Source organism: Aythya ferina (genome assembly GCF_964211825.1).
Source record: "Aythya ferina genome assembly, chromosome: 2".
Classification (NCBI taxonomy): Eukaryota; Metazoa; Chordata; class Aves; order Anseriformes; family Anatidae; genus Aythya; species Aythya ferina.
Genome location: NC_140297.1, coordinates 2,833,094 through 2,860,848, shown reverse-complemented (window position 1 = coordinate 2,860,848; position 27,755 = coordinate 2,833,094). Strand labels below are relative to the sequence as shown.

General features: G+C 45.2%; 1 protein-coding gene across 1 annotated transcript in view; it reads left to right on the top strand.

The window, feature by feature from the left end:
* WNT9A (Wnt family member 9A) overlaps positions 1–19,742 on the top strand; it is a 52,209-nt gene extending 32,467 nt beyond the window's left edge. Inside the window, exons 2-4 of the mRNA XM_084507900.1 lie at positions 980–1,239; positions 4,745–5,007; positions 16,255–19,742. Of these exons, the coding sequence (XP_084364026.1) occupies positions 980–1,239; positions 4,745–5,007; positions 16,255–16,728 (997 nt within the window). The 3' untranslated portion in view covers positions 16,729–19,742. The remainder of the gene's footprint in view (positions 1–979; positions 1,240–4,744; positions 5,008–16,254) is intronic.
* The last annotated feature ends 8,013 nt before the right edge of the window (positions 19,743–27,755 follow it).

Below are 27,755 nucleotides of genomic sequence, written 5' to 3'. Positions count from 1 at the left end.
CCGGCTTTCAGCAATTCTTCCTTTTTGGCTGGGGAAACGTGTCTTTGGGACCTTCGAAACCCTACATAGTGATTCCCATTGACTGCGTGGACTGGCACCTGGCCGGAAGAGGGCAGAGCCAGGAGAGTGGGGTGCGGGCAGCCCGGCCAACAAACCGCTCATGAGCCCAGCAGATGTTCCTGCAGCCTCTCTGCTCCCCGGGGCCGATGCCAGCCTGGTCCTTTTCCAGCAGCTCGTCACTTGACACCGGGAACAGTCCGCTGGCTGCTTTTGTTGCACATTGGAGTCAAGGACCTTGTGCTCGGAGGAGGCAGGGGAGGGGAGAAGGCAGCGGGACACGTATTTCTTCAGGTCGTTTTTTAGTCATTCCTCATTAAAAAGCTTTTGGCAGCATTGCCTCTGAAAGCATATCCAGCTCGCGAGCCTCAGGCTGTGGCTTGCTGGGTTTTACGTTCAGATCTCTTCTGCTGAGGGCAGAGTGGCTGTGCGTGCTTTCTTGGCGTGTCCCTTGGGGTCTGGTGGGACAAGTCACCCTCTCCCCGTTCCCAAGCCAGTTCTGGCTCTGCCTGATGCCCTAAAATGATTTGTGGAGGGCACAGGAGAGTGGCTGCAGTGTTCTTGTCTTGCTGGTTTCCTGAGTTTCTGTGCTTATGTACCTTCTGTCATTTTTTCCCTATTTCAGTTTTAAATGAACTGTCCTGTGGCAGTTTTGAGTTTGGCAGGGAGGTGGCAATTGCCAAGCTCTTACATCCAAGCAAGCTCTGTGAGAGCTGGTGGAGAAAATTAATCCAAATATTGCTTCTTACCCTTCTCCTGCTCCCGCCCTGTGCACACACTGCGGAGAACCTCGCTGCAAAAAACACTTCTCACTCTGGTGCTGGTGAAGCCAGATGGGTGCTCAGATGGGCAGAGTCTGTTCTCATTTCTGCTGCACGCTGTATTTGTCTCCTCACCACCGTGCCCCTCTGTTCCTCCGCAGGCTGACGGGGAACGAACCCCTGACCATCCTCCCTCTGACCTCAGAAATGGAGGAAGCCGCCGTCAAAGCCCACTACAAAGTCTGTGACCGCCTGAAGCTGGAGAAGAAGCAGCGCAGGATGTGCCGGCGGGACCCCGGCGTGGCTGAGACCCTGATGGAGGCCATCAGCATGAGCGCGCTCGAGTGCCAGTACCAGTTCCGCTTTGAGCGCTGGAACTGCACCCTCGAGGGCCGATACCGGGCCAGCTTGCTAAAGAGAGGTGAGTGGGACAGGGGGCTTGTTGGTCTTGCTGGCACCTCCTGCACCAAGTATTTCCCACTGTGGTGTCTGTTGGTACATCCTGTGCCACTGGTGGGTGGTCACCTCCCCAGAGGTCCAACAAAAGTTTGTAGAAGGTAAAGACCGGGATAAAGTCAGGCTCAGCTCTTCTATGAAAGCACATAAGAGACAAAGTGTGAACCGTGTGGCTGCAATTTGTGTGTTTGCCGTGGCAGAGCAACCCCTGTCTGTTTCCCACCTCTGGCACATTGTTAATCTTTCAAGAAAGAAATTGAGAAAAAAGCTTGGTAAGGGAATGAAGAGAAAATGGACCGTTCTGTGCTGGTTTACTGGTGTAATTAGGGGAAACCCAATCATTATACACAGCAAAAACTCTGAATGCTTCTGTGCTCTGCTGCTTTGCCTGGGGAAAAGCTCCCTGGACATGCACGGGGGCAGTTCCCACAGCCCGTCCCAGCTGCACAGGTGGAGGTGACCAGAAGCTGAGGGGCAACAGGTGGTATTTTCCATGTCCTTCCTTGGCACCACCTCATATAGTCCAGTTTTCCTGCAGCCTCCCAATTAAATCCAGTTCTCATTTCTATCCTGAAGCTAATGATGCAGCAGGCCCATGTCACAGGTGGCTTTCCTGTGATTCAGGGGCTTCAGTGACTCCCAGAAAGTCCCAGGCTCAGTGATGGAGCTGGACCTAGAAATCCAGAGTGTGACATGCTCTAAGATAAGGGTGGAGGTCTGCAGTGCCCCCTCTCTTGCTAATAAATGGGAATAAATTCAGAAGCGCTGGGGCTTAACTCATGCACTGTCACTGACGGCGGTGGAAACAAGGAAAGTCCTTATGAAACCCAAGAGGTCCAGCCAGAGCTGCAAGACATTTAAAAATATCTCTGCATGCCAGAGGAGTCCCTGGATTAGTGGCGCCTAGGGAAACCCAAGCACTTTCTCATGCTGACACCTGGAGGCCACAGCTTGTTCCTTCAGACGTGCCTGCCCCCGTGGACAGCCCTCGGCAAGTGGAGAGGGTATTTCAAAGCAGCCTGAAGGTTTTCTGCTGGAAAACACCAGCAAGAACCATCCCCCCCCCTTGTCAGGACCCTGTGTAATGAATGGCAGTGCTGAGGGTTGCAGGGCTCTGTCTGCTGTCTCATTCTTCCGTGTTTTATGCCCCTGCAACATCTCAGCCCTCCACTGATGCTGTAAATCCTTCAGCCGTTGTTCCCGTGGCATAGCACGCTGTCCTGTAAATCTTTCTCCTCCTCTCCAGGAGCTGCTGGTTCCTGGTTCAGCATTGCAACGAGTGATACCCCAGGGCAAAGGGGTGTGTGTGCAGCCCACTAAGGCACAACTATTCAAATAGATCAGTGTGGGCTTGTTTTCTCTCCTCCAGGACAGGACTATTGCAACTTTTTAAAGAGAGGAAAAAAAAGGGAGGGGGAAAAATCACTTAAAGTTTCCCCCTCTATTGTTCCACTTGGTCACCTGAACAGCCTGGCTGCTGGTTTGCAGTTTGGGCTGATGTGGTCTGTTTCTTAAAATAACAGGGGATTGTTTAAGGGACTTGTTATCCTCTTCGGATACTCGCAAACAATTTTGGAAATGGCTGAAATGGGATAGCCACGGATGGCAGGCTGTCGATGCACTGGGGGTTAGAATGCCTGCATTGATTTAAAGCTCATTATCTTGTTACAAAATATCTCAGTGCAATCAAATAGTGCATGGCAGAGATGGCTTTAAATCTGGCCAGAGCCAAATGTCACATGGACTAGCTTGGAAGCTGCCTGTGGGTGAGATGATACCTGTGCTGATGGGCACCGGGAATCTGTGGGGCTTTTGGTGATGGAGAACGGGAGGAGGAGAGCTGAAGCTGATGCAGGGATTGACAGGGGAAAGCCTGGTGAATGAGACATTCCTCCTGGCTTTGTGTCAAACCTGGTATGCAGCGTGGTGGCAGGGCACCGACGTCCCTCGGTGATTTCACATTTTCAGTGCCTCAAACCAAGAGACCTTCCCACAGATTGTAAATTTGTGGTGGCCGCTAAACTGTGCCAAGTCCCAGCTGGCTGCTGCTAATTGCAGTGTCTCAAGCTCTCAGGGGAGAGTGTGCATGCCCTGCTCCATCGTGGACTTTGTTAGCATGCTGGTACCTCTCCATGTCATAGCACAAGTAGTTGTGGTGGCAAGAGGCCAGTTCTACAACTTGGGAGCATGGAGGCTCAGGAGAATCTCTTTAGCATCCCTTACAGTGTGGTGTAGAAAAAAAGTTGAATCAGCCTACAAAAGATGAGAACTGCTAAGAAGGTGTTTAGTGGTCAACGTATCCATGAGTTTTTGTTGTTATGAATTAAATAAATCTGCTCTTCTTCAGGTGAGCAGGAATGGTTGGACAACTCCCAACAATTTGGTTTGAGACAGGCCCAGTGGGAGGACCAAGCCTCTGTCTCCTGGACTGGATTTTCACCTTTTTTTCTGCTGAATTTCTGCACTGTGCACCTGGCAGTGCTATGCGAAGGCAGGCTCTGGGGATGGGCCAGGCTAGCGCCCCATGAGCTCGCTTGGACTACCGTGAACCTCCCAAGGACCAGTTCCAAAAATGACCTGGCAGTGTCTCTGCCTGTCCTTGGTTGACACACCAGTTTACAGATATATCCACTACTGTCACCATCCACTTGTGTTATTTTTGAGTGGGGGATTTCTTGAGTCGCATCCAAAGCTGTTCTGGAATTGCATCTCAAATATGCAGTCGTTTACTGCTTCCATAGCCAGAGAATGGGGAGCTATAAATACTGGCATGTTTGCTTTTTATTTTTGTCTTTTATCATTTGTATTGAAATCATGAATCTCTCTGGGCCTCAGTTTACCTGGGGAGGCGGATGCTGTTGCAACACTGCAGATGCGCATAGAGGAGTTTAACAGTAACAACAGAAAAAAGGGTTGTGCACGGAAGGTTTGAGCTGTAAACAACCTCTTCAGGTATTTGAGGTACTGTCTTGGGTGACAGGCTGGCTATGAAGGGCTTCCAGCCCTCAGGTGCATTTGTTGACAATTTTGTTGGACTGTATTAGGTCCTGGTGATTTTTATTTTTTGGTGTGGGAGAAGGTAGCCCTCATGGTTTCTACCTCAATCACCTGACTGGAAATTGGTGCTGGGCTCTTATTATTTGGTGGCCCCTTGGCAGGAGCAATGTTGTACCGTGATGCTGGTACCTTCACAGCCTGCCCAGATCTTGCTCACCTTTTTCTATTCTCAGGCAGAGACTGCAGAATGGCAGCCACAAAGCTGTTTATTCAATTTGGTTTTGTTTCAATCCTGGTTTATGCCACCTCGATCCATCATCCCGTGTTCTCTACCACATCCTCTCCTGCACCATTGGTGTCAGTAGAGCTTGGCGCACTTTGTTGCTCAAACCTTCCCATTATGTTTTCTTTACCTCAGTCTTTGTTTTAAGACTGCTCCACCTGCAATACAAGCTGCCTCCTCTCTCCCTCAGGCTTTAAGGAGACAGCCTTCCTGTACGCCATTTCCTCGGCGGGGCTGACGCACGCCATGGCCAAGGCGTGCAGTGCGGGACGGATGGAGCGCTGCACCTGCGACGAGGCCCCCGACCTGGAGAACCGTGAAGCCTGGCAGTGGGGTGGCTGCGGTGACAACCTGAAATACAGCAACAAGTTTGTCAAGGAGTTCCTGGGGAGGAAGCCCAACAAGGACCTGCGAGCCAGGGTGGACTTCCACAACAACCTCGTGGGCATGAAGGTGAGCGGCGGGTGGGTGCAAGGCCTGTAAAGAGGGGAGCTGAGGGTTTCTTGGTGGTGATGGGGTTTGTGAGGGAAATAAATAAGGTTGTGAGGGAAATAAGGTGCTGTTCTGCTTGGAAATGGGATGCAAAATGTGTGGAGTCATCCTTTTTTTTTTTTTTTTTTTTTTTTTTTCCTGGAGGGGTGAATTCTTATTAGGGACCATGTTATGGTCACCGTACTCTAAGAATTGTACAAAGCCACTGGAGAGAAACCACAGGGAAAGAAAAAGGACTCTCCAGAAAACACAAGCTGTGTGAAAGGTCCCTGGCTTTTCCCAAGGAGGAGAGGGTCTTACACTGCAAAGGGACAGCAAGACAGGTTATCCAGTCTTACATGAGTTACAACAAGGAGGAAAGGATTTGCTCTGGAGCATCACAGGTTGAGGTTGAAGGATGCTCTTCTTGAAGCAACTCTGCAGAGTGTAGGCAGCGTAGCATCTCTGTAGCCAAGTTACTTTAAAACTGGCTGGCCAAATATTTGGAGGGGAACGAGGACAGACCTATTCCTCTTTGACTGCACTTAATCCTAAAAGTCCCTAAAAAACCTTCCACCCTTACCAGAGTTGTTGTGTTCACAGCTAAGAGTGTGTGGGTATGCAGACCCTCATTATTTTTTTTAATTTTTTTTTCATTTTTTCTTCTCCCACTCTCCTCCTGGAGGACTTGGAGGGCTTCTAGCACCTTACTCCATGCTCCTCCCCATGAGGCTTTACTCTCCCACCTGGGACCTCCACCAGGAGTGTGTAAAGAACAAATTGCACCTGCTGGCTCATCCCAGCAAGAGATGGGAAAGGAAAGGGCTTTCCACCTTCTCCCATCAACTGCTGGGATGTACCTACCCTAGAGCTGCTCGATCACTAAAATCCCCCAGATTGGCCAGCACAGGTGCCTAGGATCAGTGTTTCATTGCGCCAACCTCGAAGGGGGACATACTGTAAGGCTATAAATAGCCTTCGAGCCTTGTTATTGTCCTTGTGATTGGATGGAGGGTTGGGGCAGGGATGGGGACCTGGGTCTCCAGTTTCCCAGGCAAATGCTGCTGAGCCAGTTGTGCATTCTAGGAATCACCACCCCAGCTCAGTTGTTCCTGTGCGTATGCATAAAATGTCATTCCTCGCAACAGAGCTGGGGCATCAGAGAAAGCCACCAGTGAGTGCTGGCCAGAAGAAAGTTTCCCCCTCTCCCCACCACCAGATGCTCCTCGACAGCACTGAGATCAGGATTAGAAATATCCTGGATTTAGCTGGTGTCTGGCTTTGGCTGACAGCTTTTCTGCCTCTGGATTAAAAGGCTCAGTGCCTCTGAACTCCTGTTGCAGCTCTCTGGCGTGTGAAACAGGCTCTGCAGAGTGATGAAATCTGTTTTAATCCTTGTGGTTGATCGTTCCCGAGGGCCTGTCCTATAGTTCTTTGGAGTTGGCTGTGTAGCAAATGGAACAGAAAATGGGAAAGGTGGTCCATGAAGGCGGTTTTTTCATGCTGTAGAGAGCTGTGAGATGTCCCTGCTGTACTCCTTTTCCAGAGTTACATAATGCAGTCTTCTCAGAACCCAGATGGCTGTGGCTTTAGGTGTCATTGACATGTTCTTGTAAATCCATATACATCTCCCCTCCAGCACTGATGGGGCTAAAACACTTGCCCAAGAGATTTGACCTAATTCCCATTGCTTTCCATCCCAGTAGCTGCAGGCAGGATGCCCATATGGCTGAGAGCCAGTCCCATATGGCTGAGACCCAGTCTTGGATTTTGGTTAGGTGGCCGTATTTTTTCAGCTCTGCTCTCCACTGTCTGTGTGGTTTTGAGCTAAATGAACTTCAAGGATAAATTGGAGGGAGTGAATCTCTCCATTCTGTCTGCGCTTTCTTGTCCTGATCCTACTGTGAGTTAGGTCCTGGGGCAATGGGAGATCTCATGGACTCTCTTGCATCCTCTGCCTCCACTTTACTTGGCACAATCAGGCCCTGGTCATTGGCAGTGGTTTCTGAGTGCTAGTGTAATATCTGCAGCTAAACAGCTGAGTAACAGTTGTGACGGTTGTCCAGACACCGAGAGCCCTCATGGCAATCCAAGTCAGAGACCTTTGCTGCAGGTCAGTGAGCCGGTGTTCCTATTTTTGTCCACCCACGCCGTGCCTGTCGAGTTGGTATTGCTGTCTGACAGCTTTGCCTTGGCTGTTTGCGGCAGCGGTTGAAATGATTTCTCTGTTTATGCTCCTAGAATAATTGTACCTTACTGTTGTTGAAAGGCAAGCCAGGCAGCCCACCAGATTCACAGCAGCACCACAAAGCTAGGCAGCGAACAAGAGAGCTGCATGTTAAGAGGAAGCTTTTATGAGGATGGTGGTTAATAATAAGGGGAACATATATCTATGTAGTCAGGATGCGTGGATCTAATCCATTGGCACAATATTGTGTCATTAAGATGACGATTAGAGATTTTTGAGTCAGAGATGAGGATCCAGGTTGGCTTTGTAACTGCAAGGTCAAAACCTGCAACACTTGCTTCAGGCTTCAAAACGTTGAAACTGATTTGAAGCCTGAGCCTTCTTGGTGGGGTGGTTGGATTGTCTCAGGCACTGCTAATGCTTGGGTCTAGAGTACTAGTATCAGGTTTAATCTGCTTGCTTCCTGCCAGCCCTGATCTTCACCTATGCTGCTAGTGCAGCATTGGTGGGGGATGAGAGTAGTCCAGCATATAGTACCAGGCTCCCTCACTGAGTTACAAATATCTTCCTTGACAAAGGCAGTGGGTGAAATATGAAATGATTCTATGGAACTCGATGTGCATCCTTTACTTTTTTTTTTCTCCTCTGGCTAGCTTCCCATCAACTAACTGTTGTCTTATAGACTTTCCAACCATTGCATAGCAGGAGATGCTAACCTGGTGGCCGTGAAGATCTAAAACTGCTTTGAATTAACCTAGTTTATTTATTTGGATAAATTTATTTTGGATCACATATTTGATGTGAATGAAAAGTCATATAGAATGAGTTCAGATAGCCTTGATTTGTGACGTTTTGGAACAGAGCAATTTTGAAATGGTTTCTTAAATAACTAAGTTGCTCTTACAGACCCTAATGCATGAAATATCCCCATGAGCTACATAAGGATGATTTTGGTGATTTTTGAGCAGGACCTGAGATGCAAACTGAGTGCCTTTTCCGAGGTTATGCAGCTTTCTGAGGATGGAGCAGGAGACTGAGGCCAGTTCTCCCGAATTCCTGCTCAGCACCCGTTGTTTTTCCTCTAACCAAACCACAGATTTTATGTCTATTAGTGAAGCCATACAGGCATGAACCGAAACCCTAGCTGTGCTACAGACTGTTTTGGACTGTGCTGGGAATGGACAAGGAGACTTTCTTTTCCAGTACTTCGCTTTGCTGCAGGAGCTTGCTGCAGTGCCTGTCCACGTTGGTGTAGGTACAGCCTATGTGTGGAGGTGTGTGTGTTCACTGGGGAGTGGAGGAATATCTATCAAAGATATAGCACAAGCTTGGTGGTCTCTCACTGATTCTTAGCAACATATAATCCTTCCCGTCTAATTACTCCCAACCATGGCTAAATGTATAAATAGTCCCTTGAGACCCAGCAAAAATAGGACCTGTGCTTAATTGACTGAATTGGCAACAAACACTATTCCCTCCTGGTCGGCACGGCAGTTTCTCCATGGTGTCATGCTAGCAAACAATCCACATATTTCTGGGAGAGTGACATTATCCTATCCCACCTAGTTTTAGTGTCTCTTGGTAGAAGTTCTCGTTTAATTATTATTTTGCTTCTGCTTTTTACAACCTTGATGGGCAGACTATAATTTTGCCGCCACCAATGAAATAATCACTGAGCATGTTGTGCCCGTGATGGCTCACAAAGTTATATGATATGACCTCAATCGCTAATGAAAGGGTGAGCTTGTCTAGCGTGAGGATGAGGTAATTAGACCAGGACTTCTCCAGCCTTCTCTTTATTGAGAAGCAGGAGCTCTGAATAGACCACTTATTAAAAAAGCAATTTCCCTTCCTTTGCCAAATCTACTCTCGCTCATTCAGCTATTCTTTCAGAGAGGTCTTGGGTGGAGAGGGTGTGTGATGGGGGGAGCTGCCTACGTGTCAAGGGGATGGGGGGTGGCGGTGGTGAGAGAAGTCAACTGTATTAAAGCTCTGTTACCAGCAGTGAAGTTTCTTGGTTATATTAAATGAAGTACATGCAGCCTTGCTAAGGCTCTCTTCTTCTTTATATCCTCCCCCTTTTCCCCCCCTTGTACACACAAGTGCAGCCCTCTTTTGTAACCCATTAATGAAAAGTCGGAATATTAGAGCACTCAATTAGTTCCACTGGGCTTGAGTAAGTGATGTTTTAATTAAATTTGCCCGGTTTCTCAGTAAAGTATCATTAAACATGACTTTCCAACTCTCTCTCTGGAGCGTTGCTAAGTTTCTTAATCCCAGGAGTGCTGACCTCTTCCAGAGGTATGTCTGGTCAAGCATGTCTTGCAGATCCAAGGGGCACTATTAAAGGGGGCTGCTATTACCCAAGGAAAAAAAAGAAAAAAAAAAGTCATGTTCTCATTCCCTTTTTCCTTTATACTTCCAGAAGGAGGGACACAAGCAAGCCTTTGCCTTCAGGACCCTGAAGTCAGGGGTTTAACCACAGGCTGCCTGAGATCCAACAGTGCAAAAATCTGGGAAGACAGTAAAGGAGAACAAGAAAATTCTCCTCTAAAAAATTCTCATCAGGCAGTATTCCCCTTTGAAATGGGTTCTTTTCACGAGGGAACCATTCTTTAATTATTTTCACACAATATCATCCCATGTATTTTGGTCTGTGCAGGCTATCTGCACACTTCTGAAGGATCCTTGTTACCTTGTTGCTGCAGGGTTCAAGTCTAGACCTACCCCAAGACACGGTACGCCTGCATCCCTGAGACTGTTTGGGATGCTCTGAAGGTCTGTGGGAGGTGCGTGGACTTTTTCTGCTGCTGGATTGCTTGTTTTGGAAGTCCATGCAAGGATTGGCTTTTCCCCTTAGGCGGTCCTGGCAGGGATCTCAAGGGCTGAGCCTGCTGCCTGCTCTGGAGATGGCCTCTCCATATCAGGTAGATGTTTGCCCAGCTATCATCTGTCTGAGAAACTTCACGAGGTATCACGTAACGTGTTTTCAGAGCACGCCACCCTCTTCGTTGCTGTATCTCCATTTTACAGAGGCGAAATTGAGACCCAGAAAGATTAAGTGACTTGCTAAAGGTCACACACCAGCGCCGCAAAGCAGAGACTTGCACCCTGGTCTCCTGTTGCAGAGTCGGTGTTTGCAAGTACTGCCAATCCCATCTCATGTGGTTCCCACTAGAAAACATGCCACCAGCCAACCTCCAGAGTTTGTTGAACAGGCACCTTTAGTATGAATCTCTGTTTCTTCAACACCCCCCAAAAAATGTCTAATAATTGCTTATTTCGATAAGGCAAATCCATATGAACTTACTGATTCATTTGGTGCGTTTAAAAAAAGGACACAAAATGCATCCTTTATGTGGTTTCTTCAGAGGTTCATCTGCAGTGTGAAATCTAGCATCACTCTTTAATTGAGGTACAAATCAAACCTAGCAAATAGCCTCTCTGAGACCAGCTCCTGACTTTGTACATACAGATCAGTTTGCAGGGCCAGCACTAGTGTTAATTGCTCCAGGTTATGACAGGTAGGAATGCACAGGCATGCTGTCTGGATTTTCCCCTCCTTCCTTCAGGCTGAGATTGGCTCAGCCAAAGTCTTTCTAAGGCCTGGAAGTCAACATGATGGAGGAAAGTGTTTGCTCTGTCCCATAAGTAATTGCAGTTAGTTGTTTTTGCAGAACTTTCTCAGCATGTGAAGTGCACTAGGAATACAGAAGGGGAGAAAATTATGTTAATGTTCTCAACTTAAAGTAGGGTTATGATATTCTATGTTTCTTAAGTGTTTGTATTTTAAAGCATATTTTGCTAAAATAGTAGCAGTGGTTGTGGTAAGGGAAAAGTGAAAAAAAGTTTGAGAAAGGCTCAAAAGAAGAGCTTTTTAGAACAAGATAAAGAGAAAGGAAGAGAAGAAAACAGAAAGGAAAAGAAAATTTCTAGTAATCTGTGAAGCTCTTATACTTCAGCCAATGGCAGTGGCCAGTGTTAAGGCACAAGCCTTCGAGTGGTTTGGGCACTGTGAAGAAATGGCTGTTGTCCAAACCAAACATTAATATTTGAGCTGAGACAATATCTAAGCCTACTTAAATTGAAGGAGGATCTATATGCCGAGGATGGAAGCATCTCAAAGCCCCGTCTGAAGCCAGGCTAGGCAAGGGCAGGCTTTTCCTGGATGCACTAAGGTTCATCTGCTCCCTCCTCTCCCCTGAACCATGGCGAATGGTTTGAAGCCTTGGAGCCGCAGACCAGCCATGACGACAGCGGAGCTCAAACCGAGGAATTCCCACGGCTGCGTCCCCGCTTCGGACTGCTGCTGCCCAGACGAGAGTTGTCTGAAAACCACCGCCGGAGCCCCGTGACCCAGCTGGGAATGAATGGGAATCTGTCCTCAGCGTTTCAGCTAAAACACTGAGAAATTGTGTGTTGCAGCATGTCTGAGACTGATCATTACGGGGGCACTTAGTCTGAGCTTCGTAGCAAACCATTGTTGTGAGGAAGGATTACATGTTGCATAGCAATGCTCTGCTGTGATCCCTTTTCCCTATGGCTCTTATAAAGCCATTTGGGCAGGCGGTCCTGCAGTGCTATCTAATTTCCTCAGAGCAGCAAGCACCAATAAAGACGGTTCAGTCTTGCTGTATCATAATTGTTTTCCTCGTTGTGCTTTTGTCAGTATTTGCTATTCTCATGACAAGATCAATGGGGGGCTTTGTTCCTAAGTCAAACGAACTAATTTGCTTACAGAGCTTTATTTTCCTCCCAAACTGCTGTCCTATTAGTGAGACTACCAGAGCAGGTGGTTAATCAGAGGGGAGTGGGAGGACGTATTTTCAATGTGTGATGCTCCCCCTGACCCAGTGCTTGTCTTTGTTCAACTTCTCTTTCATGGTTTTCTACAGCATGTAGTGCACTGAGGATTCAAATGCACTGCTCTGTTGGTGCTCCTCTGAGTTACTATCACTCTACTGATGTGTGGTAGCTGCGGTGTTCAAGACACAAGGGAGCATGGAATATTTTGCACTTCAGATTTAAGTTAATACGTACATGTGGCAAGATAAAAGCATACACGTTGCCACTTAGCATGGTGTGGATGAAATATGGTTATTAAGTGATGGTGTGAGCATGCAAGAAGTCTGTGTAGGATGGAGCCAGACCAGGATCTGAGCTGCGTGATGTGCCTCAAACAGAAAGAGGAGCTAGCTGCCTATGGCTCTTGAAATAGCTGCTGTTAAAGTCTTGTTCTGCGTCGTGCATACTAGGCTTTTTTTTTTTTTTTGTAACAAAAGCTAAGTTATTCTAGCCTGGAAGTCCCTCCAGGTCTAAAAGCATGATGTAGACATCTTCCCATTTGTCCCAGGGCTTGGCCAGGAAAAGGCTTCTCCAAGCAATGTGCTGGCATTTCATTGGGATAAGCCTGAGTATTCTGGAAGGATGAGATGGATTTAAGCGTCTCTGACAGGACCATTCAACAAGAGGAGGAAAGTCTTTGTGGAAGCTGAGGAATGAGACAGGAAACAGAGGCTTTGCCAAGATTCATCTTGGCTGGTGGGTGTTGAGGGGGCCCATAGGCAGCAGTGCTCCATCACACGTCGCCTTGAGTAGCTGCATCATGACTGACAGCGGCAGGGGAGGCTGTCTGGGGAAGAAATTTTTCTAGGATTTTCACCATCGCTGCCTCATAACATTCTTGCGCCCTTCCCTGCCCTTCAAGGAGGTTTATGGGGTGGCAGGGATGCACCGCACTTGCACAGTGGCCATATGAAAATCCACATGCTGGATTTTATGAACTGGTTTGTTCTTAACAATGGAAACTTCTTGTGTTTTGGTTCACCAGTGCACAAGTCCTAAGATCTTCCAGCCACTGGTCAACAAGGAGCTAGAAGTGGGTCAGGAAAAACAAAATGAAAAGCGACAATAACAAAACCACAACAGCAGATTGGGATTAATTAGGGGATTTGTTCTTCACTACCTAAGTCCAGGTAAAGAGAATAGGATTCGTCTTCTTAGGGGCACCTGTACAATTTGAGATGTCCTGGCAGTTAGGACACAGCATGTATGAGAGACCTTTATGCTTCTGGAGAGGCAACTGGTGGCAAAGTGCAATGTTTCAGTTTTACAGTGCCTAAAGTAATGTTAGATGCTAATTTTTAGACACCTGAATTGTGCCCAGAGGGTAGGATTGTGCTCACAGGTTCACCTCTATAAATTTAGGTGTCTCCATGTGAGCAGGGTCCCTAAGCTCCTGTTAGCGAGTGGAGATGTGGCCAGCACAGTCAGGGAAAACTGGCGAGCTGTTCAGCCGAGCCTGTGCAGGTGTCTGCAACGCTGCAGGATCCCCTGCCTGCCTTGGCTCCAGCCAGTCAGATGGGAGTTTAGAGGTGTTTTTCAAATGTAGGCATTTAAAGTCATTTTTAATGTCTGCCTCGGTGAGGTCAGCCCTGGCTGGATAGTGTGCTTCAGGTGCCTAAACCTACATGTCTGTTCCTACTTGAAGGTCTCCTGCCATCTGCTAGCTGCCAATCCATCAGGATGTGGATTTCCAGCACATATTGTGCCGCATGTACCAGCCCCGTGTGGGTGCTTTGGATACACTGCACCTGCAGCGTCAGCCCTCCCCCTGGGCTCTGGAGAGGTGGTTCCTGACAAGAACAACCCCCTGCTGAAGTTCCCTTTCTGCATTTCATGACTGTGCCTTGTTCAACCAGCTCTAAATCCAGCCAAAGCTATGCACGGGAGTGTGTGTACCAGCCGAGCCAACTCCTGCTGGTTGCTTGCTTTCCCATCCTGTACAATGGTGGTTGTCTCCTTTTCCAGGTGGAGCAGATGCAAATGGGTGTTGGGGGAGGTGGAAGGGTTGAGAAAAGCCCAAATGGATGAATGACTGCAGTGTGTAGCCCTTCTGCAAGTATCTCAGCAATTTCGCCCAGTTTGCTGATGGTCTGGGCGTGAAATCAGGTATGGGAGCTTTGTTTCACATGAGCTCAGTTCTCACTTCTAGACAACCAGTGAAATGTGACATTATACGAGGGAGAGCATGGGTGAGTTTTTTTTTTTTTTTTTTTTTTTCCTCAGTGTTGAAATGTGTTCTGTACGCTCTTGTCTAACATTGTGGGATTTCTTGCAGAGTTGGCTAGACACTTTGGCACGCAAAGCGTGACAGCCCCTAACCAAGCCGGCCCAGCTGAGTACTATAAGCAGTAACACATCTCTCTCTGTAACCCGTCACTTGTTTGAATGCTACTGTGTATTATTGGATTGCATTTGAAAAGGTCTTGGCTGTCACAGGAATGAAGTGTGACCATTGGCCAGGCTTTGCTGAAGGCCGTATTATGCATAGTGCCTTTCTAAAAATGTCTCTGTAATATCAGGATTGGGCCAGACACCAATTCTGAGTCCATGACCTATTGCACATTTGTACATGGTGCTCAGCAGGACTCATGTAGCCAAATAATTAAGAACCGGATGGTCAGGAAATGGATTGGAGCCAGTCCTCTGCTGTCATGAGGCCATAATGTAGGCAGATGCCATAATGGGCAGAAGGGGGAGATTTTTTTTCTTTTTTAGGTACCGTAGATGCCCAAAGGAAGGACACTTCTCAGCAGTACCTTGTCAGGAGGCAGCTCTATAAAACACACTCTGTTCTACCTTGCTATTTTAAGGGGTGGTTATACCTCACCCATTTAAAGTCAAAATGTAAACTATTTTAGGGGGAGGGAGAACTAGAGCTATAAATATCTGTTTATAATCTGTGGGCAAAATGCAGGTTATCTGTCACTGACCAAACAACGTGTCTGCTCTCATGTTGCCCACGGAGGAGTCCCAGTAGTAAACTCCTCTGGAGAAGGTGGGGGAGAACATTCAGATGCCATTTAAAAGAAGATGGATATGCTTTTGTGCCAAGGAGCATCTTTATTGCTACTTCTCTTGAAAAAGATGAGGTCCTTTTTTAGCATCATTCAGCTTATGGGCATGGGGTCCCTTACAGCACCTAGGGCGTTGATACCACCTTTGTCTCTCTCTGAGATGAGTAACTGTTGAATAACTGTGTTTTCATCTCTTCCCTTCCTGGTACTGCATCTACTTCCCATGTTACTTTTTCTGTTTAAAGTAACCTTGTATTTCCATCTTCTCCATCTCCTGTGTGAGCACCATGGTTCCACTGGCTCTGCTCTTCCTTCTGTATTTACACTTTGTGGTTCTCAATCAAACCTTGCCCTTGATATTTGTAGTCAGGAGGTATTGTACTGGGTCTGGCTACCTTGACTTGCTGAACCTTTCACGCAGGTGTCTGTTTTCCATTCCTTCACATCTTAAATTTTTGGGGAAAGAGAAGGCACAGAGGAGACTGAGATAGCCTTGGTTTTCACTCTGTAAGAAAATGTACATTGTTAAGTGCATGTTTGGCCAGTGAGCAATGGCACTCTAAGACATGTGCAGGCTTCTTCAATGCTAGCAGGAAAAAAATTGTCAGCTCCTTTAGGATGTGCTGCCACACTGCAGAGTAGGATCTATAGGTGGATATATAGGATAACAGGTGTAAAACTGTGTGTTTCTGGAGCTGCTGGTTTTGGCGGAGGCAATTCAAGCTCTTGTTCTCGACAGCTTATATGCTTTTCAGCTACATAAATGCTTTTCCTCAGATGCAAAGTGAACTGGGGGATGCTATGCCTAGCTGATACTGTTGGAAACAGTACAGCTTTAACTGCATTTCCACTGAGCCTGTGCTATTAATTTGGAGCTACATGCGTTTAAGGTGGCAACCTGTGTATTGGGAAGATGGTTTCTGCTGTTCATGCTCATGTTCTGGAACACGTGCCACCACCTGTTTGTGTGGGTTGCAGCAGCATCTCCTCATTAGCTACACTAACTTTTGTTTGTGTGTTTTCTGTTTTCCAAATGACAGTTTTTGTGTTGTTATCAAATCTGTGATTGAGGAGTGTTCTTCTAGCAAATGCTTTTTTTTTTTTTTTTTTTTTTTTTTTTTTTCTATGCCTTGCTTTGTTCCCCCACAACTGATTTTCTTCTGGGGCTGTGTGTGTCCACAGGTCATCAAAGCTGGAGTGGAGACAACCTGTAAGTGCCATGGTGTATCTGGATCCTGCACTGTCCGAACGTGCTGGAGGCAGCTCTCTCCATTCCATGAAATAGGGAAGCAGCTGAAGCAGAAGTATGAGACGTCGCTCAAAGTGGGCAGCACTACCAACGAGGCCACAGGGGAAGGAGACATTTCCCCACCCAAGAAATCCATCCCTGGTCACAGTGATCAAATCCCAAGGACTACGGATCTTGTCTACATTGACGATTCCCCGAGCTTCTGTCTGATGAGCAGATACTCACCTGGGACTTCGGGAAGGAAATGTTACAAAGACAAGAACTGTGACAGCATCTGCTGTGGGAGAGGGCACAACACACAGAGCCGGGTGGTCACCCGCCCGTGCCAGTGCCAGGTCCGTTGGTGCTGCTATGTGGAATGCAAGCAGTGCACCCAGAGAGAAGAGGTTTACACCTGCAAAGACTGACGCGTCTTCTGCCTGATGGCAACCCTCAGTGATGGGCGATGGTGATCTATGAGAACTACATATGGAGACAAACAGGGTTTGATTGACCTTCTGGGATCTGAAAGCTATGTCGAGACATAAGCACTTTGTAGGGTACAGGTGACCCAGCTGTGTTGCTGTTTTGTTTTTTTGTTTTGTTTTGTTTTCCTGTAGACTGAATTTTAATGAGGTCCAACCATGTGGAAATAAGTGCCTGTCACACTGGGGTTAGACACCAGTTGACCTTCAGCTTAGTCGTCCACACAGTTTGACGGATCATTTATCCTCGGAACATCTTGATCGTTTCACCAATCCTCCATGAACTTCTGCGCTAATATATTGTCTGGAATAAATAACCTATATTACTTTATTCCTGAAGCTTACCCAACAACTTAGAGAGCTGAACAGATAAGAAAAATATTTCTGCTTTGAAGGCAGTGGTACAGGAAGTGTTCATTTTTCCCTTCTGAAACTGGAGAGAGGTGTGGGGTAAGCAGGAACAGCCCTGATCATTCCTCTAGAGGAATTTCTGCACATCCAGCAAACAAGGCTCTCACAAAGAGACTCACTTGGAGGGTAAGCTTTTTAACGACAGCTCCGTATCCACATGCTTTGATCACCAAATACAGTTCCAAAAATGTCGGGTCCACCATGTTGCGGATGGCAGTATATCCAAGAAAGAGGCTGGGAAGACAGTAGAAAACCAGACGTGCCTGTCCCCTTCAGTTGTGTTATTTTTTTCATACAATTTCTTCAAATACAGTTCCTATAGCACTGTTTTAAATTTTATTTAAAAACAAACAAACCACTAGATACTTTCGTTTTATTTTCAATTTTGTGCATGACATTTTTCTGTCCTCTTCCCACCTCTTGTTGATTGAATTCACCCTGTGGAAACTGCTTCAGAAATCTGAACTGGAACTATTTTGTTTTATGTCAGCTGAATTTGGACATGTGCTTTTGAGGAGGACAAGAGAAATTCCAGTGCATCTTGGAAGGCAGTGATGTCTTGCATTGTATAGCAGCCGTTTTGGACTGGATTGGACCTTTGGAGGATTCAACTTTTCTTTACTAGGTCATCATTCCATTTAGCCTAAACCATGGCAGTGGTACAAGACACAAGCTGTATGTAGTGAACCCAATGACCTTAAGATTTTTTTAACCACTAGATTGAGAACTGTATTTTAAAACTAGAACTGCTAAATGGTAACCAACTATTGGATTTGGAACAGCTAACTGACACAGAGACAAACCATCAAGTGGCCAGAGAAGCCAGAAATCAACTGCAGTGGTAGATATAGCTCTAACGCTGTGAAATAGATGACGATCTTCAGCATTTCTTTTCCCTTTGAAGAGGATACTTGCAATCCAGGACTTGATGTGGCAATACCCTTTAATCATATAAAAGTGCTTCTGGGACTGGAAGCAGCCAGTGAATGCCTCAACGAAGCTTTCTAAGGAGACACTGGAGAGTGGAGGGCATTGTATTTTATTTTTGATAACAGTTTTTGATTGTCCAGTAGTAGCAATTTCCACCAATTTTCTATAAACCATTGATCTGGTTCTTAATGGAGGAAAGCTGGCTGGACTTTTTCAAGTAGTAGTAGATGCTGGCCAAGCAAAAAGAGGAGAGCAGTTTTCCAAAATGGACCATTATTTTTCCTTTTTTTTTTTTTTTTTTTTTTAACTTTTTCTTTCCCCAAATAGTAGCCACTAATATTTAAGCTGTTTATGTGCATCTACTGGGAGGAGAAAATATTTTTTTTTCTTGGTAACAAATAACTGCAGCCCAGCCTGGCTTGTTGGCATCAAATTTGGAGGTAGAGTACTGGGGATGAACTTTTAGGATATTACTTTTAGTAGTGCTATGGTCCTGCAAAGTAAAGCATACTGGCTCTACTCACAGTATTTGTCCCTTTCCATCATGGTGGAAGCATGGTGGAGCGTCCGATGCAGAGGGTTTGCAGGAAGGTCTCACGGCTTCTGGGAGATGTGCCGCTTTGAAAGTCACCCACAAGCAGTTTATCTAATGGTTTAAAAAATAAACTGACTAGAAACCTATTATTCAGTGTGTGCATGTGTGTATATATATACACATACGCAGACACATAAATATATATATATATATAAATATTGAACAAACATTTATTTATTGTAAAGCCCTTCAGAAGGACCTTCTTATGGTTTCAATGTGGTATTATGTTAAATTCTTTCTCCCTCTCTTTTTCTCCCACACATGTGTGCAAGCTCACTGTTACATTTGTGTGTGTGTGCTAGAATAGCTCTTCCCCTCCAAAGTAAGGCTGGATCCAAACCTGCTCAAAACATGAGGATTTTTGGGTCTGAATTACTATTTCTGGCCCCATTCTTTTTTTAAATATGTGTTCTTAATTAAAGAATGGGCTGCAATTTATGTGCATTATTATTATTAATTATTATTATTGTTATATTTAAACCATGGGCCTCATTTTCCTTCTTTTCACTGGTGTCTCTGTCTCCGTTGACCTCGCTGGAGTAACTCCACATTGCACTGGTGTGAGAGGAGAATGAGTCCCTAGATGCAGAAGAGAGGGCAGTGCTGGCATGGATATTGTTGCAGAGAAAATGCCTGTGTCGGATGGGATAGGATAGCTTGGTGTGTTTGTGGAGAGAGAGGGGTGGGCAATGAGGCAGACTGTTAAGGCTAGACTAGAAGAGGCAAAGAGTGAATGAACTACTGAGTGAAAGAGCTCTTCTGTGTATTATAACTCACGCACTGAAGCCTGGATGCTTTCTGTAAGTATTTAAACAAAAAAGAAAAAGAAAAAAAAAAAGACACAAAAAACAAATTGTATTTATGTTAATGTGGATATATTACTTGCCTGTTATATATTGTAAATAGCAAGGTTTATTCTCCTGTGGTTAAAAAAAAAAATATAAATAACTAAATAGTAGCAAGGCACATGTGTTAAATGTATAGGCAGTGTATAAAATATACTAACACTCTGAAATCAGGAGAACTTGTCTTCTTGGCCTTTAGACCTAGGGTGGTAAAACATATGTGGGTTATTTCTATTCTCCCTCCACCTTGTTGTGTGTGGTTTTTGGGGGGCACAGGGAGATGTTTAGGTCCAGCATTTTCCAATATTTGCCTTATCTTTGAATTAAGAATGGGGAAAAAAAGCCTCATTTTGGAAAAAAAAAATTGAGCTTGAGTAGTGTGATGCAAGTAGCACCTGGTAGAAATGTTGTTAAACCCTCTCAAAAGTCTTTTGAGTGCTTGATCTGGGTTTTCTGTTTATGAAGGTTGTGTTTTGGAATTTAATTGATCTGTGGAGCTGTACAGGAGCTTTTGCTTGTGCTGTTCCATATGCACCTTCAGAAAACCCTGAGTAAGAAAGTTGAAGTCCTCTGCAGACACTGAGCAGTGTCCCGTAAAACCCTTTTGCTTCCAGCTGCTTGAAATTGGATTTTTCCAGAGAGGCTAATTCTGCTGCCACACCATTGGATCTCCAGTGCAATTGACTGAAATTGCTCATTTTTGTAAAAAAAAAAAAAAAAAAAAAAAAAAAAAAGAGTTCATTTAGGCTCTGAATCTTTCATGGTGCCATTTCAATAAAAAATAAAAAAACAATGAAACAAAAACCAAGTGTGAAACAACTTCCCCCCCCCCAACACGCTCACACCCCGAGAAAGTGGTTTTTTTTTTTTTTTTTTTTTTTTTTTTTTTTTGTGGCAGATATAACTGGAGAAGGATGGATTGGTGAAGGGGAAGTCTCTGGTTTCTGATTATTCCCTTTTAGCCCCTGTCCCCCCAAAATGTCAAAGTGTTGGTTCTCCTAAGCTGATCCAGCAAGACTTGCAAGATCAGTTTTGGGGTGGAGGGGGTGCAACCATTATTTATATAACTTTTTTTATTAATTTTTTAAAAGAGAAGTTAGCTGATGGAAGAATATTTTTATTGAATAGTGCATTTAGTTATGTCAGAAATATAAAAAAATATATATAATATTTTTGTAAACAAGGCAAACTGAAAATGTTTGCTGTTTTATATTAGAATTTTCTATTAAAAAAAAATAAAACCCCACACAAATAATTGTTGCACCCGTCATCTGTTTTTTAACAAGCTTCTATTCTGTGTGACTGACTCATATATACCGGATGTGGAGATGTGCAAAACAAGTCCTAAATGTTACGTTCTCATTGTCTTCCAGCTCACAAATGACTCCAGTTGGTGAAATGTGGGGCTTTTTTTTTTCCCCCTCCAAATTTTATTTTTATTCCTGACACAAAAAATGATTTGTGGAGAGTGACAGGCTTCAAGCTTACACTTCTAGTTTTGTTTACTGGTCCTGGAATGCCTTTGAAGGGAGAAAAACCTAAATCTATTCACAATAACTATAGATACTTGCCATTGATCTCAGTTGGCCTGGGAAAAAGACTCTTAAAAGTTAAAGTTAGCTGGAAAAAAGGAAAATCTGAGTGCGTGGGAAGGTTAAATGAAGAGGACCAAATTCCAGGCTTGATCTAACTGAAGTAATTTTTATCATTTTGAATGGGGCATTGTAAAACTGGGGAGCTGGAACTTGGTTTGCTGCAGTTCAGGAAGGCTGTTGTTCACCTTTGGAAGCTATGATGAGCTATGAACCAACTGTTTTCAAGAGAACTGCTGTGGAGAACTGGGCAGGGGAGAAACAATTTCTGTTGATTTTTCATGGTTGGCCAGCTCATATGCATCTGCCTTCCTTCAGACCAGGTCTTGAATTTCTTTGTTAGTGACTTTTCAGCTGGCCTACTTAAGCCAATATATGAGAAGAAATTAAGTTGCTTTGGCCCATAGTAGGGTTGGATGAGAATCCAGATGAAGGGACAGATTTCTCAAGGGTACTTTCATGGTGTAGATGCTGCTTAAGGTAATTTTCTGGTGGATTATAGTGCCTGTGAAAAACTCCTCAGTTGCTGCTGCAGTAAAATTAAGTCTATACTGTTCTTGCTAAAACAGGTGCAGCAAAGCTCTGCATTCCCAGTCTTTTTGGCTCTGCATGCACATCTGGTGGGGTGAGTCTTGCTTCCATGGTCAGCTTGTCCTGGTCGTCTTTTTTAAGGATGCTAACTAGATGATGACTTTTGGAGGGCAATATTTTTGTGCAAAATGACCAGTGTGTTTTATGACCATTACTGTCCATGTAACTTAAAGGAGGCTCAGTGTGGCACAGGACCAGCCCTGTTGAAATCTAGTTATTGCTAAAGCAGTCATGCTTATGGCCATGATTATCAATTATGATTATGATTATCAATCTTTTCAATACAGTTGTCACTGATAAAACTGGATTTGGCCAAACTATTTTAGAGGTTCCAGAAAACAGAATATGGAATGAATGGAAAAATTCTGAATGGAAAAATACTGAATGGAAAAAAAAAAAAAAAAAGGAAAAAAAAAAAAGATGAATAATATTTGTGGAAGGGGAAGGAAAGACAATGGATATCTCAAGCACATCTTAGCTCTGGCATCGTGGCAGGCTTCCTGTAACTACATTTCTTCAGGGGCAGGGTACGAGAAGAGTATAAGACCATAAATGATTTAGACACATGAAAGTTCATTAGGGTAGCAGGGGATGTGCCTGAACAACATATTTTTCTCAGTTGTTGCTGAATCTTTTCAGAAATGGGAAATCTGTGCTCAGCAATATTTGACAAGGTGATCCGAAGGGACAGTAGATTCCGCTCCTTCATCCAGTTCTGTCTGCACCGTGGAGTTGCTCAGGAAAGCCAAGAAGTGCTGACATGCTTGGTGTTGTGGGCCATTTGCAATGGGATTGGAGTCATACTCCTTTTATCTAAGGAAAGCATTAAAATCTTGCTTGCCCAGGCTCTTGTCTGCAGTTGGTATAAGCAACTCTACAGGTGTTTCGGTCAATGTGGAGGTGCCAGTTTCTCCTAACTGATAACAATAGGAGATAAAGCTTAGGTGAGAGAGGTGGAGATGCATTGAGACCTAACCAAGGTCATCGTGGAAACTCTGCCAAGATCCCCTTAGGCATGAACCCATCCCAAAACACAATCATCAAACTAGCATGGGAATTTTTCCTTGTTCCACCCACCCCACTGCAGTCTCTAACAGTGACCTTTGCGACCTGAATGTAAAGTCTAGGATTTGTTTTGCACACTTGGAATGGCATTTCCTTTTAAAGGGAGGTGGGAATACTAACATGAAGGATTAGTGTTTTTCTTTTTTTTTTTTTTTTTTTTTTTCCAATGTCTTATGGGAGCCTAAGTTATTTTTCTCTACCTCATATGTACAGCTTGTAGGTATAAATCTGATTCTGAGTGACTGTTGAGAATGTATTTAAGTTATTTAACATCTTTGTATAACAAAAAAGCCAGAACAAATGAAACAATAAATGTATTTTAAATTATACTTGAAGTGTGCTCCTCGTTCTTCACATCTGTTGAAAAAGGTTTAATTTCAATGGTTGTGGGAGCCCCTGCACCTCCTGCAGCATTACTCCTCACCTCTGGTCCTGTAGCCAGCCTGTATCTGTGGCTAATGCAAGCCTTAAAAGGCTGGAAAGGCTATCAAGAAGGCATGCTGCCCTAGATTCCAGTCTGAGGTCCCATATCCTCATTTATTTGGGCTCATTGCAAGCTGCCCCTCTTTAAAAGCTCTCAGGATTTCAGGAGAAGGGGTGCTCATGACCCTCATAGAAGCAAGCATTGCCATTTTCTCTCAGGAAAGAAATCCTTATCAAGCCCAGCCTTGGGGACACTTAACCTATGTCACCTCTGAGGTCTATCCATCGTAGGTCCTTGAGCTTGGCCTCCAAGCATGGCCAACCTAGTGCCTCACAAATCAAAATGTAATTGTCCTCATAATATAACCATCAGTTAAAGAAGTGTCTCTATCCCAATTTTGAATGATGATGGAGTGACCCACAGCTAGGACAAAACTCCATGCTTCCTTCTCTCCCCACTCAGATCTTCTACTCTGCGTGAAACACCACCACACAAAGTATGATCAGGTTCAGGACTGCTACAGGTTGTTCTGGCTGGGGCCAGCTGCTGTCCCAGTGTCTTGACCAATACAGTGTTAAGTGCAGGGGGTTGATGAGCTCTGCCAGCTTTTCATAGGATTGCCTTCTCATCATATTGATCTGGAGAAGCCACGGTACCTTGGCAGAATGTTACTGTCATGCAGAATGTCACTGTCATGCAGTGTCTGCAGTTCCTCTGACTGAGTATCTGACTGGAGCTCCGAATGAGGACACTGCCAAGTGTAACCTGTCTGAATCACAGAATCACAGAATCACAGAATTTCTAGGTTGGAAGAGACCTCAAGGTCATCGAGTCCAACCTCCAACCTAACGCTAACAGCCCTCCACAATTCTCTAAAATTCATTTCAGTTGGGCTTTAAATATCTAGAGACTGTTGCTGTTCATCTCACAACCTACTGACATGAGCATGGTTTATTTGGCTTTGCAAAGCCTCTCAGAAACAATCCCATGCCTGTATGTATATGCATGCAATGAAATGCTGCCTTCCCTTGCTACAGCTGTGCAGAGGTTCATAGATGTTGCTTTTTCATGAGGATGAGGAGAAAGATGAGAAATCTACCAGTAGCAGCCTGAAGTCTAACTTATCAAGATGTTTAAAAAAATCAACTGGACAAAAACAAACCAAACCAATCCGAAAAAAAAAAAAAAACAAAAACAAAGCCCTGGAATAGACGACGTGTGGCTGAGCTGTTGGGAGAATATGTGGTGGGCTGTTAAGAAGCTATTTAGCTTACTGGGCTGCTGTTTTTTGAGTCAGGCAACCAGGCACCAACACCCTTGTTAGCTCATTTCCACTGTGGTGCAGCAGTCACACCCAGGCCTTTAACCAAACCTTTAATAAATGGCTCCTGTGTACTTTTCACACTCAACATTGCCTGTCCTCAGAGATGATGATTCTTTCATTCAGTATTTTGCTCATGTCAGTGCATTATGCACACTATTGCACTCCTTCTCACAGCTTATTATCTACAGCATCCACCTAAGGAAAAGTGCATTAAATTAGTGAGAACTCTGTACAACCAATGAGCCTTCCACTTCTTGTTTGCTTTGTTTTTCTTTTTTAAAGTTTCAGTTGAAAGCTTCCAGTGCATCAACATCTGTAATAAACAACATCTGTAATAAACAAGTCCTGTAGGAAGTGTGATGTCCCCCTCACAGAGCACCAAACTGTGAAATCCTGGTGGTTTTGCATGCATTAGCATCCTAGGGTCCTCACAATTCTATACAATGATCTGGTGAAGGGGCTGCATACACTGAACAATGTTTTCTACTTTAAACCTGATGTCTGAGGGTGAATAGAAGATTCATCTGCTTAAATGCAGGTATTTACACTGCAGATGGATGCACATGAGATGGTCACCTCCTGTGCCTTTTATAGCCAGTGGATAGCCAGTCAATGAAGCTACTGGAGTTGGGACCACAATTCCTCTTTTCATATAAACCATTGGACACCTTGCTTTGATCTTCACCATCTCCACTCATTGATGGAGAGCTGGAGTGTCAAAACTCGCGCTTAGCCACATATATCCCTATCCAGAGGAATGCCTTTACAAACACCTGAAAATCCACCCTTGTGAGCAACCTCCACAGATCATCTGAGCTAATGTGGTGCAGGCGAGTTGTACACAGAGCTGTTAGCTCCAGGGAGACCACCTGGAGGGGTTGTATGGTAACAGCATTGAGCAAGGACCGTATCCATGAAGAAAGAGTTGAGGTAGGCAAAGGATAGTTAGTCTACATGAGGTAAGGGACAGAAGGATGGACTTACACTCGATATACTTGCATGAATCAAATCATTTGGTCACAGACAGAAATGAAAGGAGAAGGAGTTTCTAGGACTCACTTTCTGTTGGTCTTACAAAACTTGCACAGTGGGTGTTCCTCAGTTGGCAGTAGACCAAACCCAACAGGCAAGCATGACTCTTGTCATGATGAGAATGATCAGCACGAGGCCCTGAGGAACCTGGCTGATATTTTGTTTGATGTTTGGCCCAGGCAGTTTTAAGCAATAAGAGTGGATGACTGGGGGTGAAAGGGTTGGACATGGGGGATCCGGGGGGCTATGTTTGGTCTACATCCCATCAAACCCTGCAATGTACCTCCCTGGCTTCTTCAGCTTCCCATCTGACCTTGCATTACACTTCCTGCCAGTTGGGTAATGAGAAATCGCAGGCTAGAAACCTCACAGCCAGCCTCCGCCAGACCCTTAAAGAGCTGCTAATGTGAGTCGTAAAGCCGCAGTAGCCTAGGATGTAACAGCGTTTTGACAGCTGTTCCCACAGAGGAAGTGGGTGAAGCTAGAATGCGTATTGTAAGAATATGGGATTAAAAAAAAAAAAAAAAAAAAAAGTATCAAATGAGAGTCTACACCTCCAAAAAAATAAAATGGGTTTTCTTTTGCCTTCTCTCCCATTGCTTTCCTTAAGGCCAATGCTAGGTCTTCGCAAGAAAGTGGTTTCAGCCTGCATCTGTGGATGTGCTGAGCAGCAGGGAAGCATGAGAACAAATTAAATTCATCAAACAACAGAAATGTCTTTAGCTTAGAAAGAAATAAAGACTTGCCTGAGCCTCTTACTAGTACTGAGTGCAGCCTTGCTGAACTGAAAGTAATCCTGGCAAGAAGGGCTTGGGGGTATCGGTGGATGAAAAATTGAGCATGAGCCAGCAATGTGTGCTTGCAGCCCAAAAAGCCAACCGTGTCCTGGGCTGCACCAAAAGCAGCGTGGGCAGCAGGGGAAGGAGGGGATTGTCCCCCTCTGTTCTGCTCCTGTTTGACCCCACCTGGAGCCCTGTGCTCAGCTATGGCCCCCAGCACACAGACAGAGACCTGTTGGAATGAGTCCAGAGATGGGCCATGAAGGTCATCTAAGGGTTTGGAGCTCCTCTGCTGTGGAGCCAGGCTGAGGGAGTTGAGGTTGCTCTGCCTGGAGAGGAGAAGGCTCCAGGTAGACCTCACAGTGGCCTGCCAGGGCCTAAAGGGGGCTGCAGGAGAGCTGGGGAGGGACTCTTGGTCAGGGGTGTAGGGATAGGAAAAGGGGGAATGGATTTAAGCTAAAAGAGGGTATATTTAGAGATTAGTTATGAGGAAGAAATCCTTCACGCAGAGGGTGGTGAGGCCCTGGCCCAGGCTGCCCTGAGGAGCTGTGGCTGCCCCATCCCTGGCAGTCCCCAAGGCCAGGCTGGATGGGGCTGGGAGCAGCCTGGGCTGGGGGAAATGAGAATTATAATAACGGGGGGACACTTTCTATACAGAGCGTCCCATGAAGCAAGCAAACAAGATGAAAATCTGACTGTTACAAGGACAACAAAAACAAAAAATCTAATCACTGAGAGAATAGTTGGCTGAATCAGGTCCTAAGTATTGATTCACCATCACCATTAGTACAGCTGAAGGTCCATAGGTGCTTTTGAATCATAGAGGTCCTACCTGAGTTATTTAAGATGCTGATGTCATGTCTACCCTCTTTTAGTTCAAGTAGAAGTATAGACACAGGGTTTGAAAGGTGGAAGAGGCCTAGAAAGATGTGACATGACCAAACTTATGTCTTGGTTGTCTTGAGAAGTAGGTCAGAACCGTGTAGTGGTTAGGGCCATCAACTTTGTTTGAGATGTGGAGGTACCACCAGTGGCCAGGACAAATATACATGCCACACTTTGGTGTTTATAATCTGCCTTTCTGCAATGGGAAGCAGGCAGGCAACGACAGCATGGTTCATGTGTTTCACTACGGATTTTCTTCAAGCCTCACTCTCCAGACTTATGCTCGAGGCTGTCTCCTCCACTTCTGCCAATTGCCAGTCTTGCAGGGGGAATCAAAGCTGGCTGGAGATGATGCTAAACATATGACTCCCTCATGTGCTGCTGGCTACAGTACTGGTGTGCTGTAGCCAGGCTAATAAAGTGTATAGCTGTCAAATGCAAAATGGAGCATTTCCCTCAGGACCTGGGATATAGAGATAGTGGCTGGAGATGCTGCC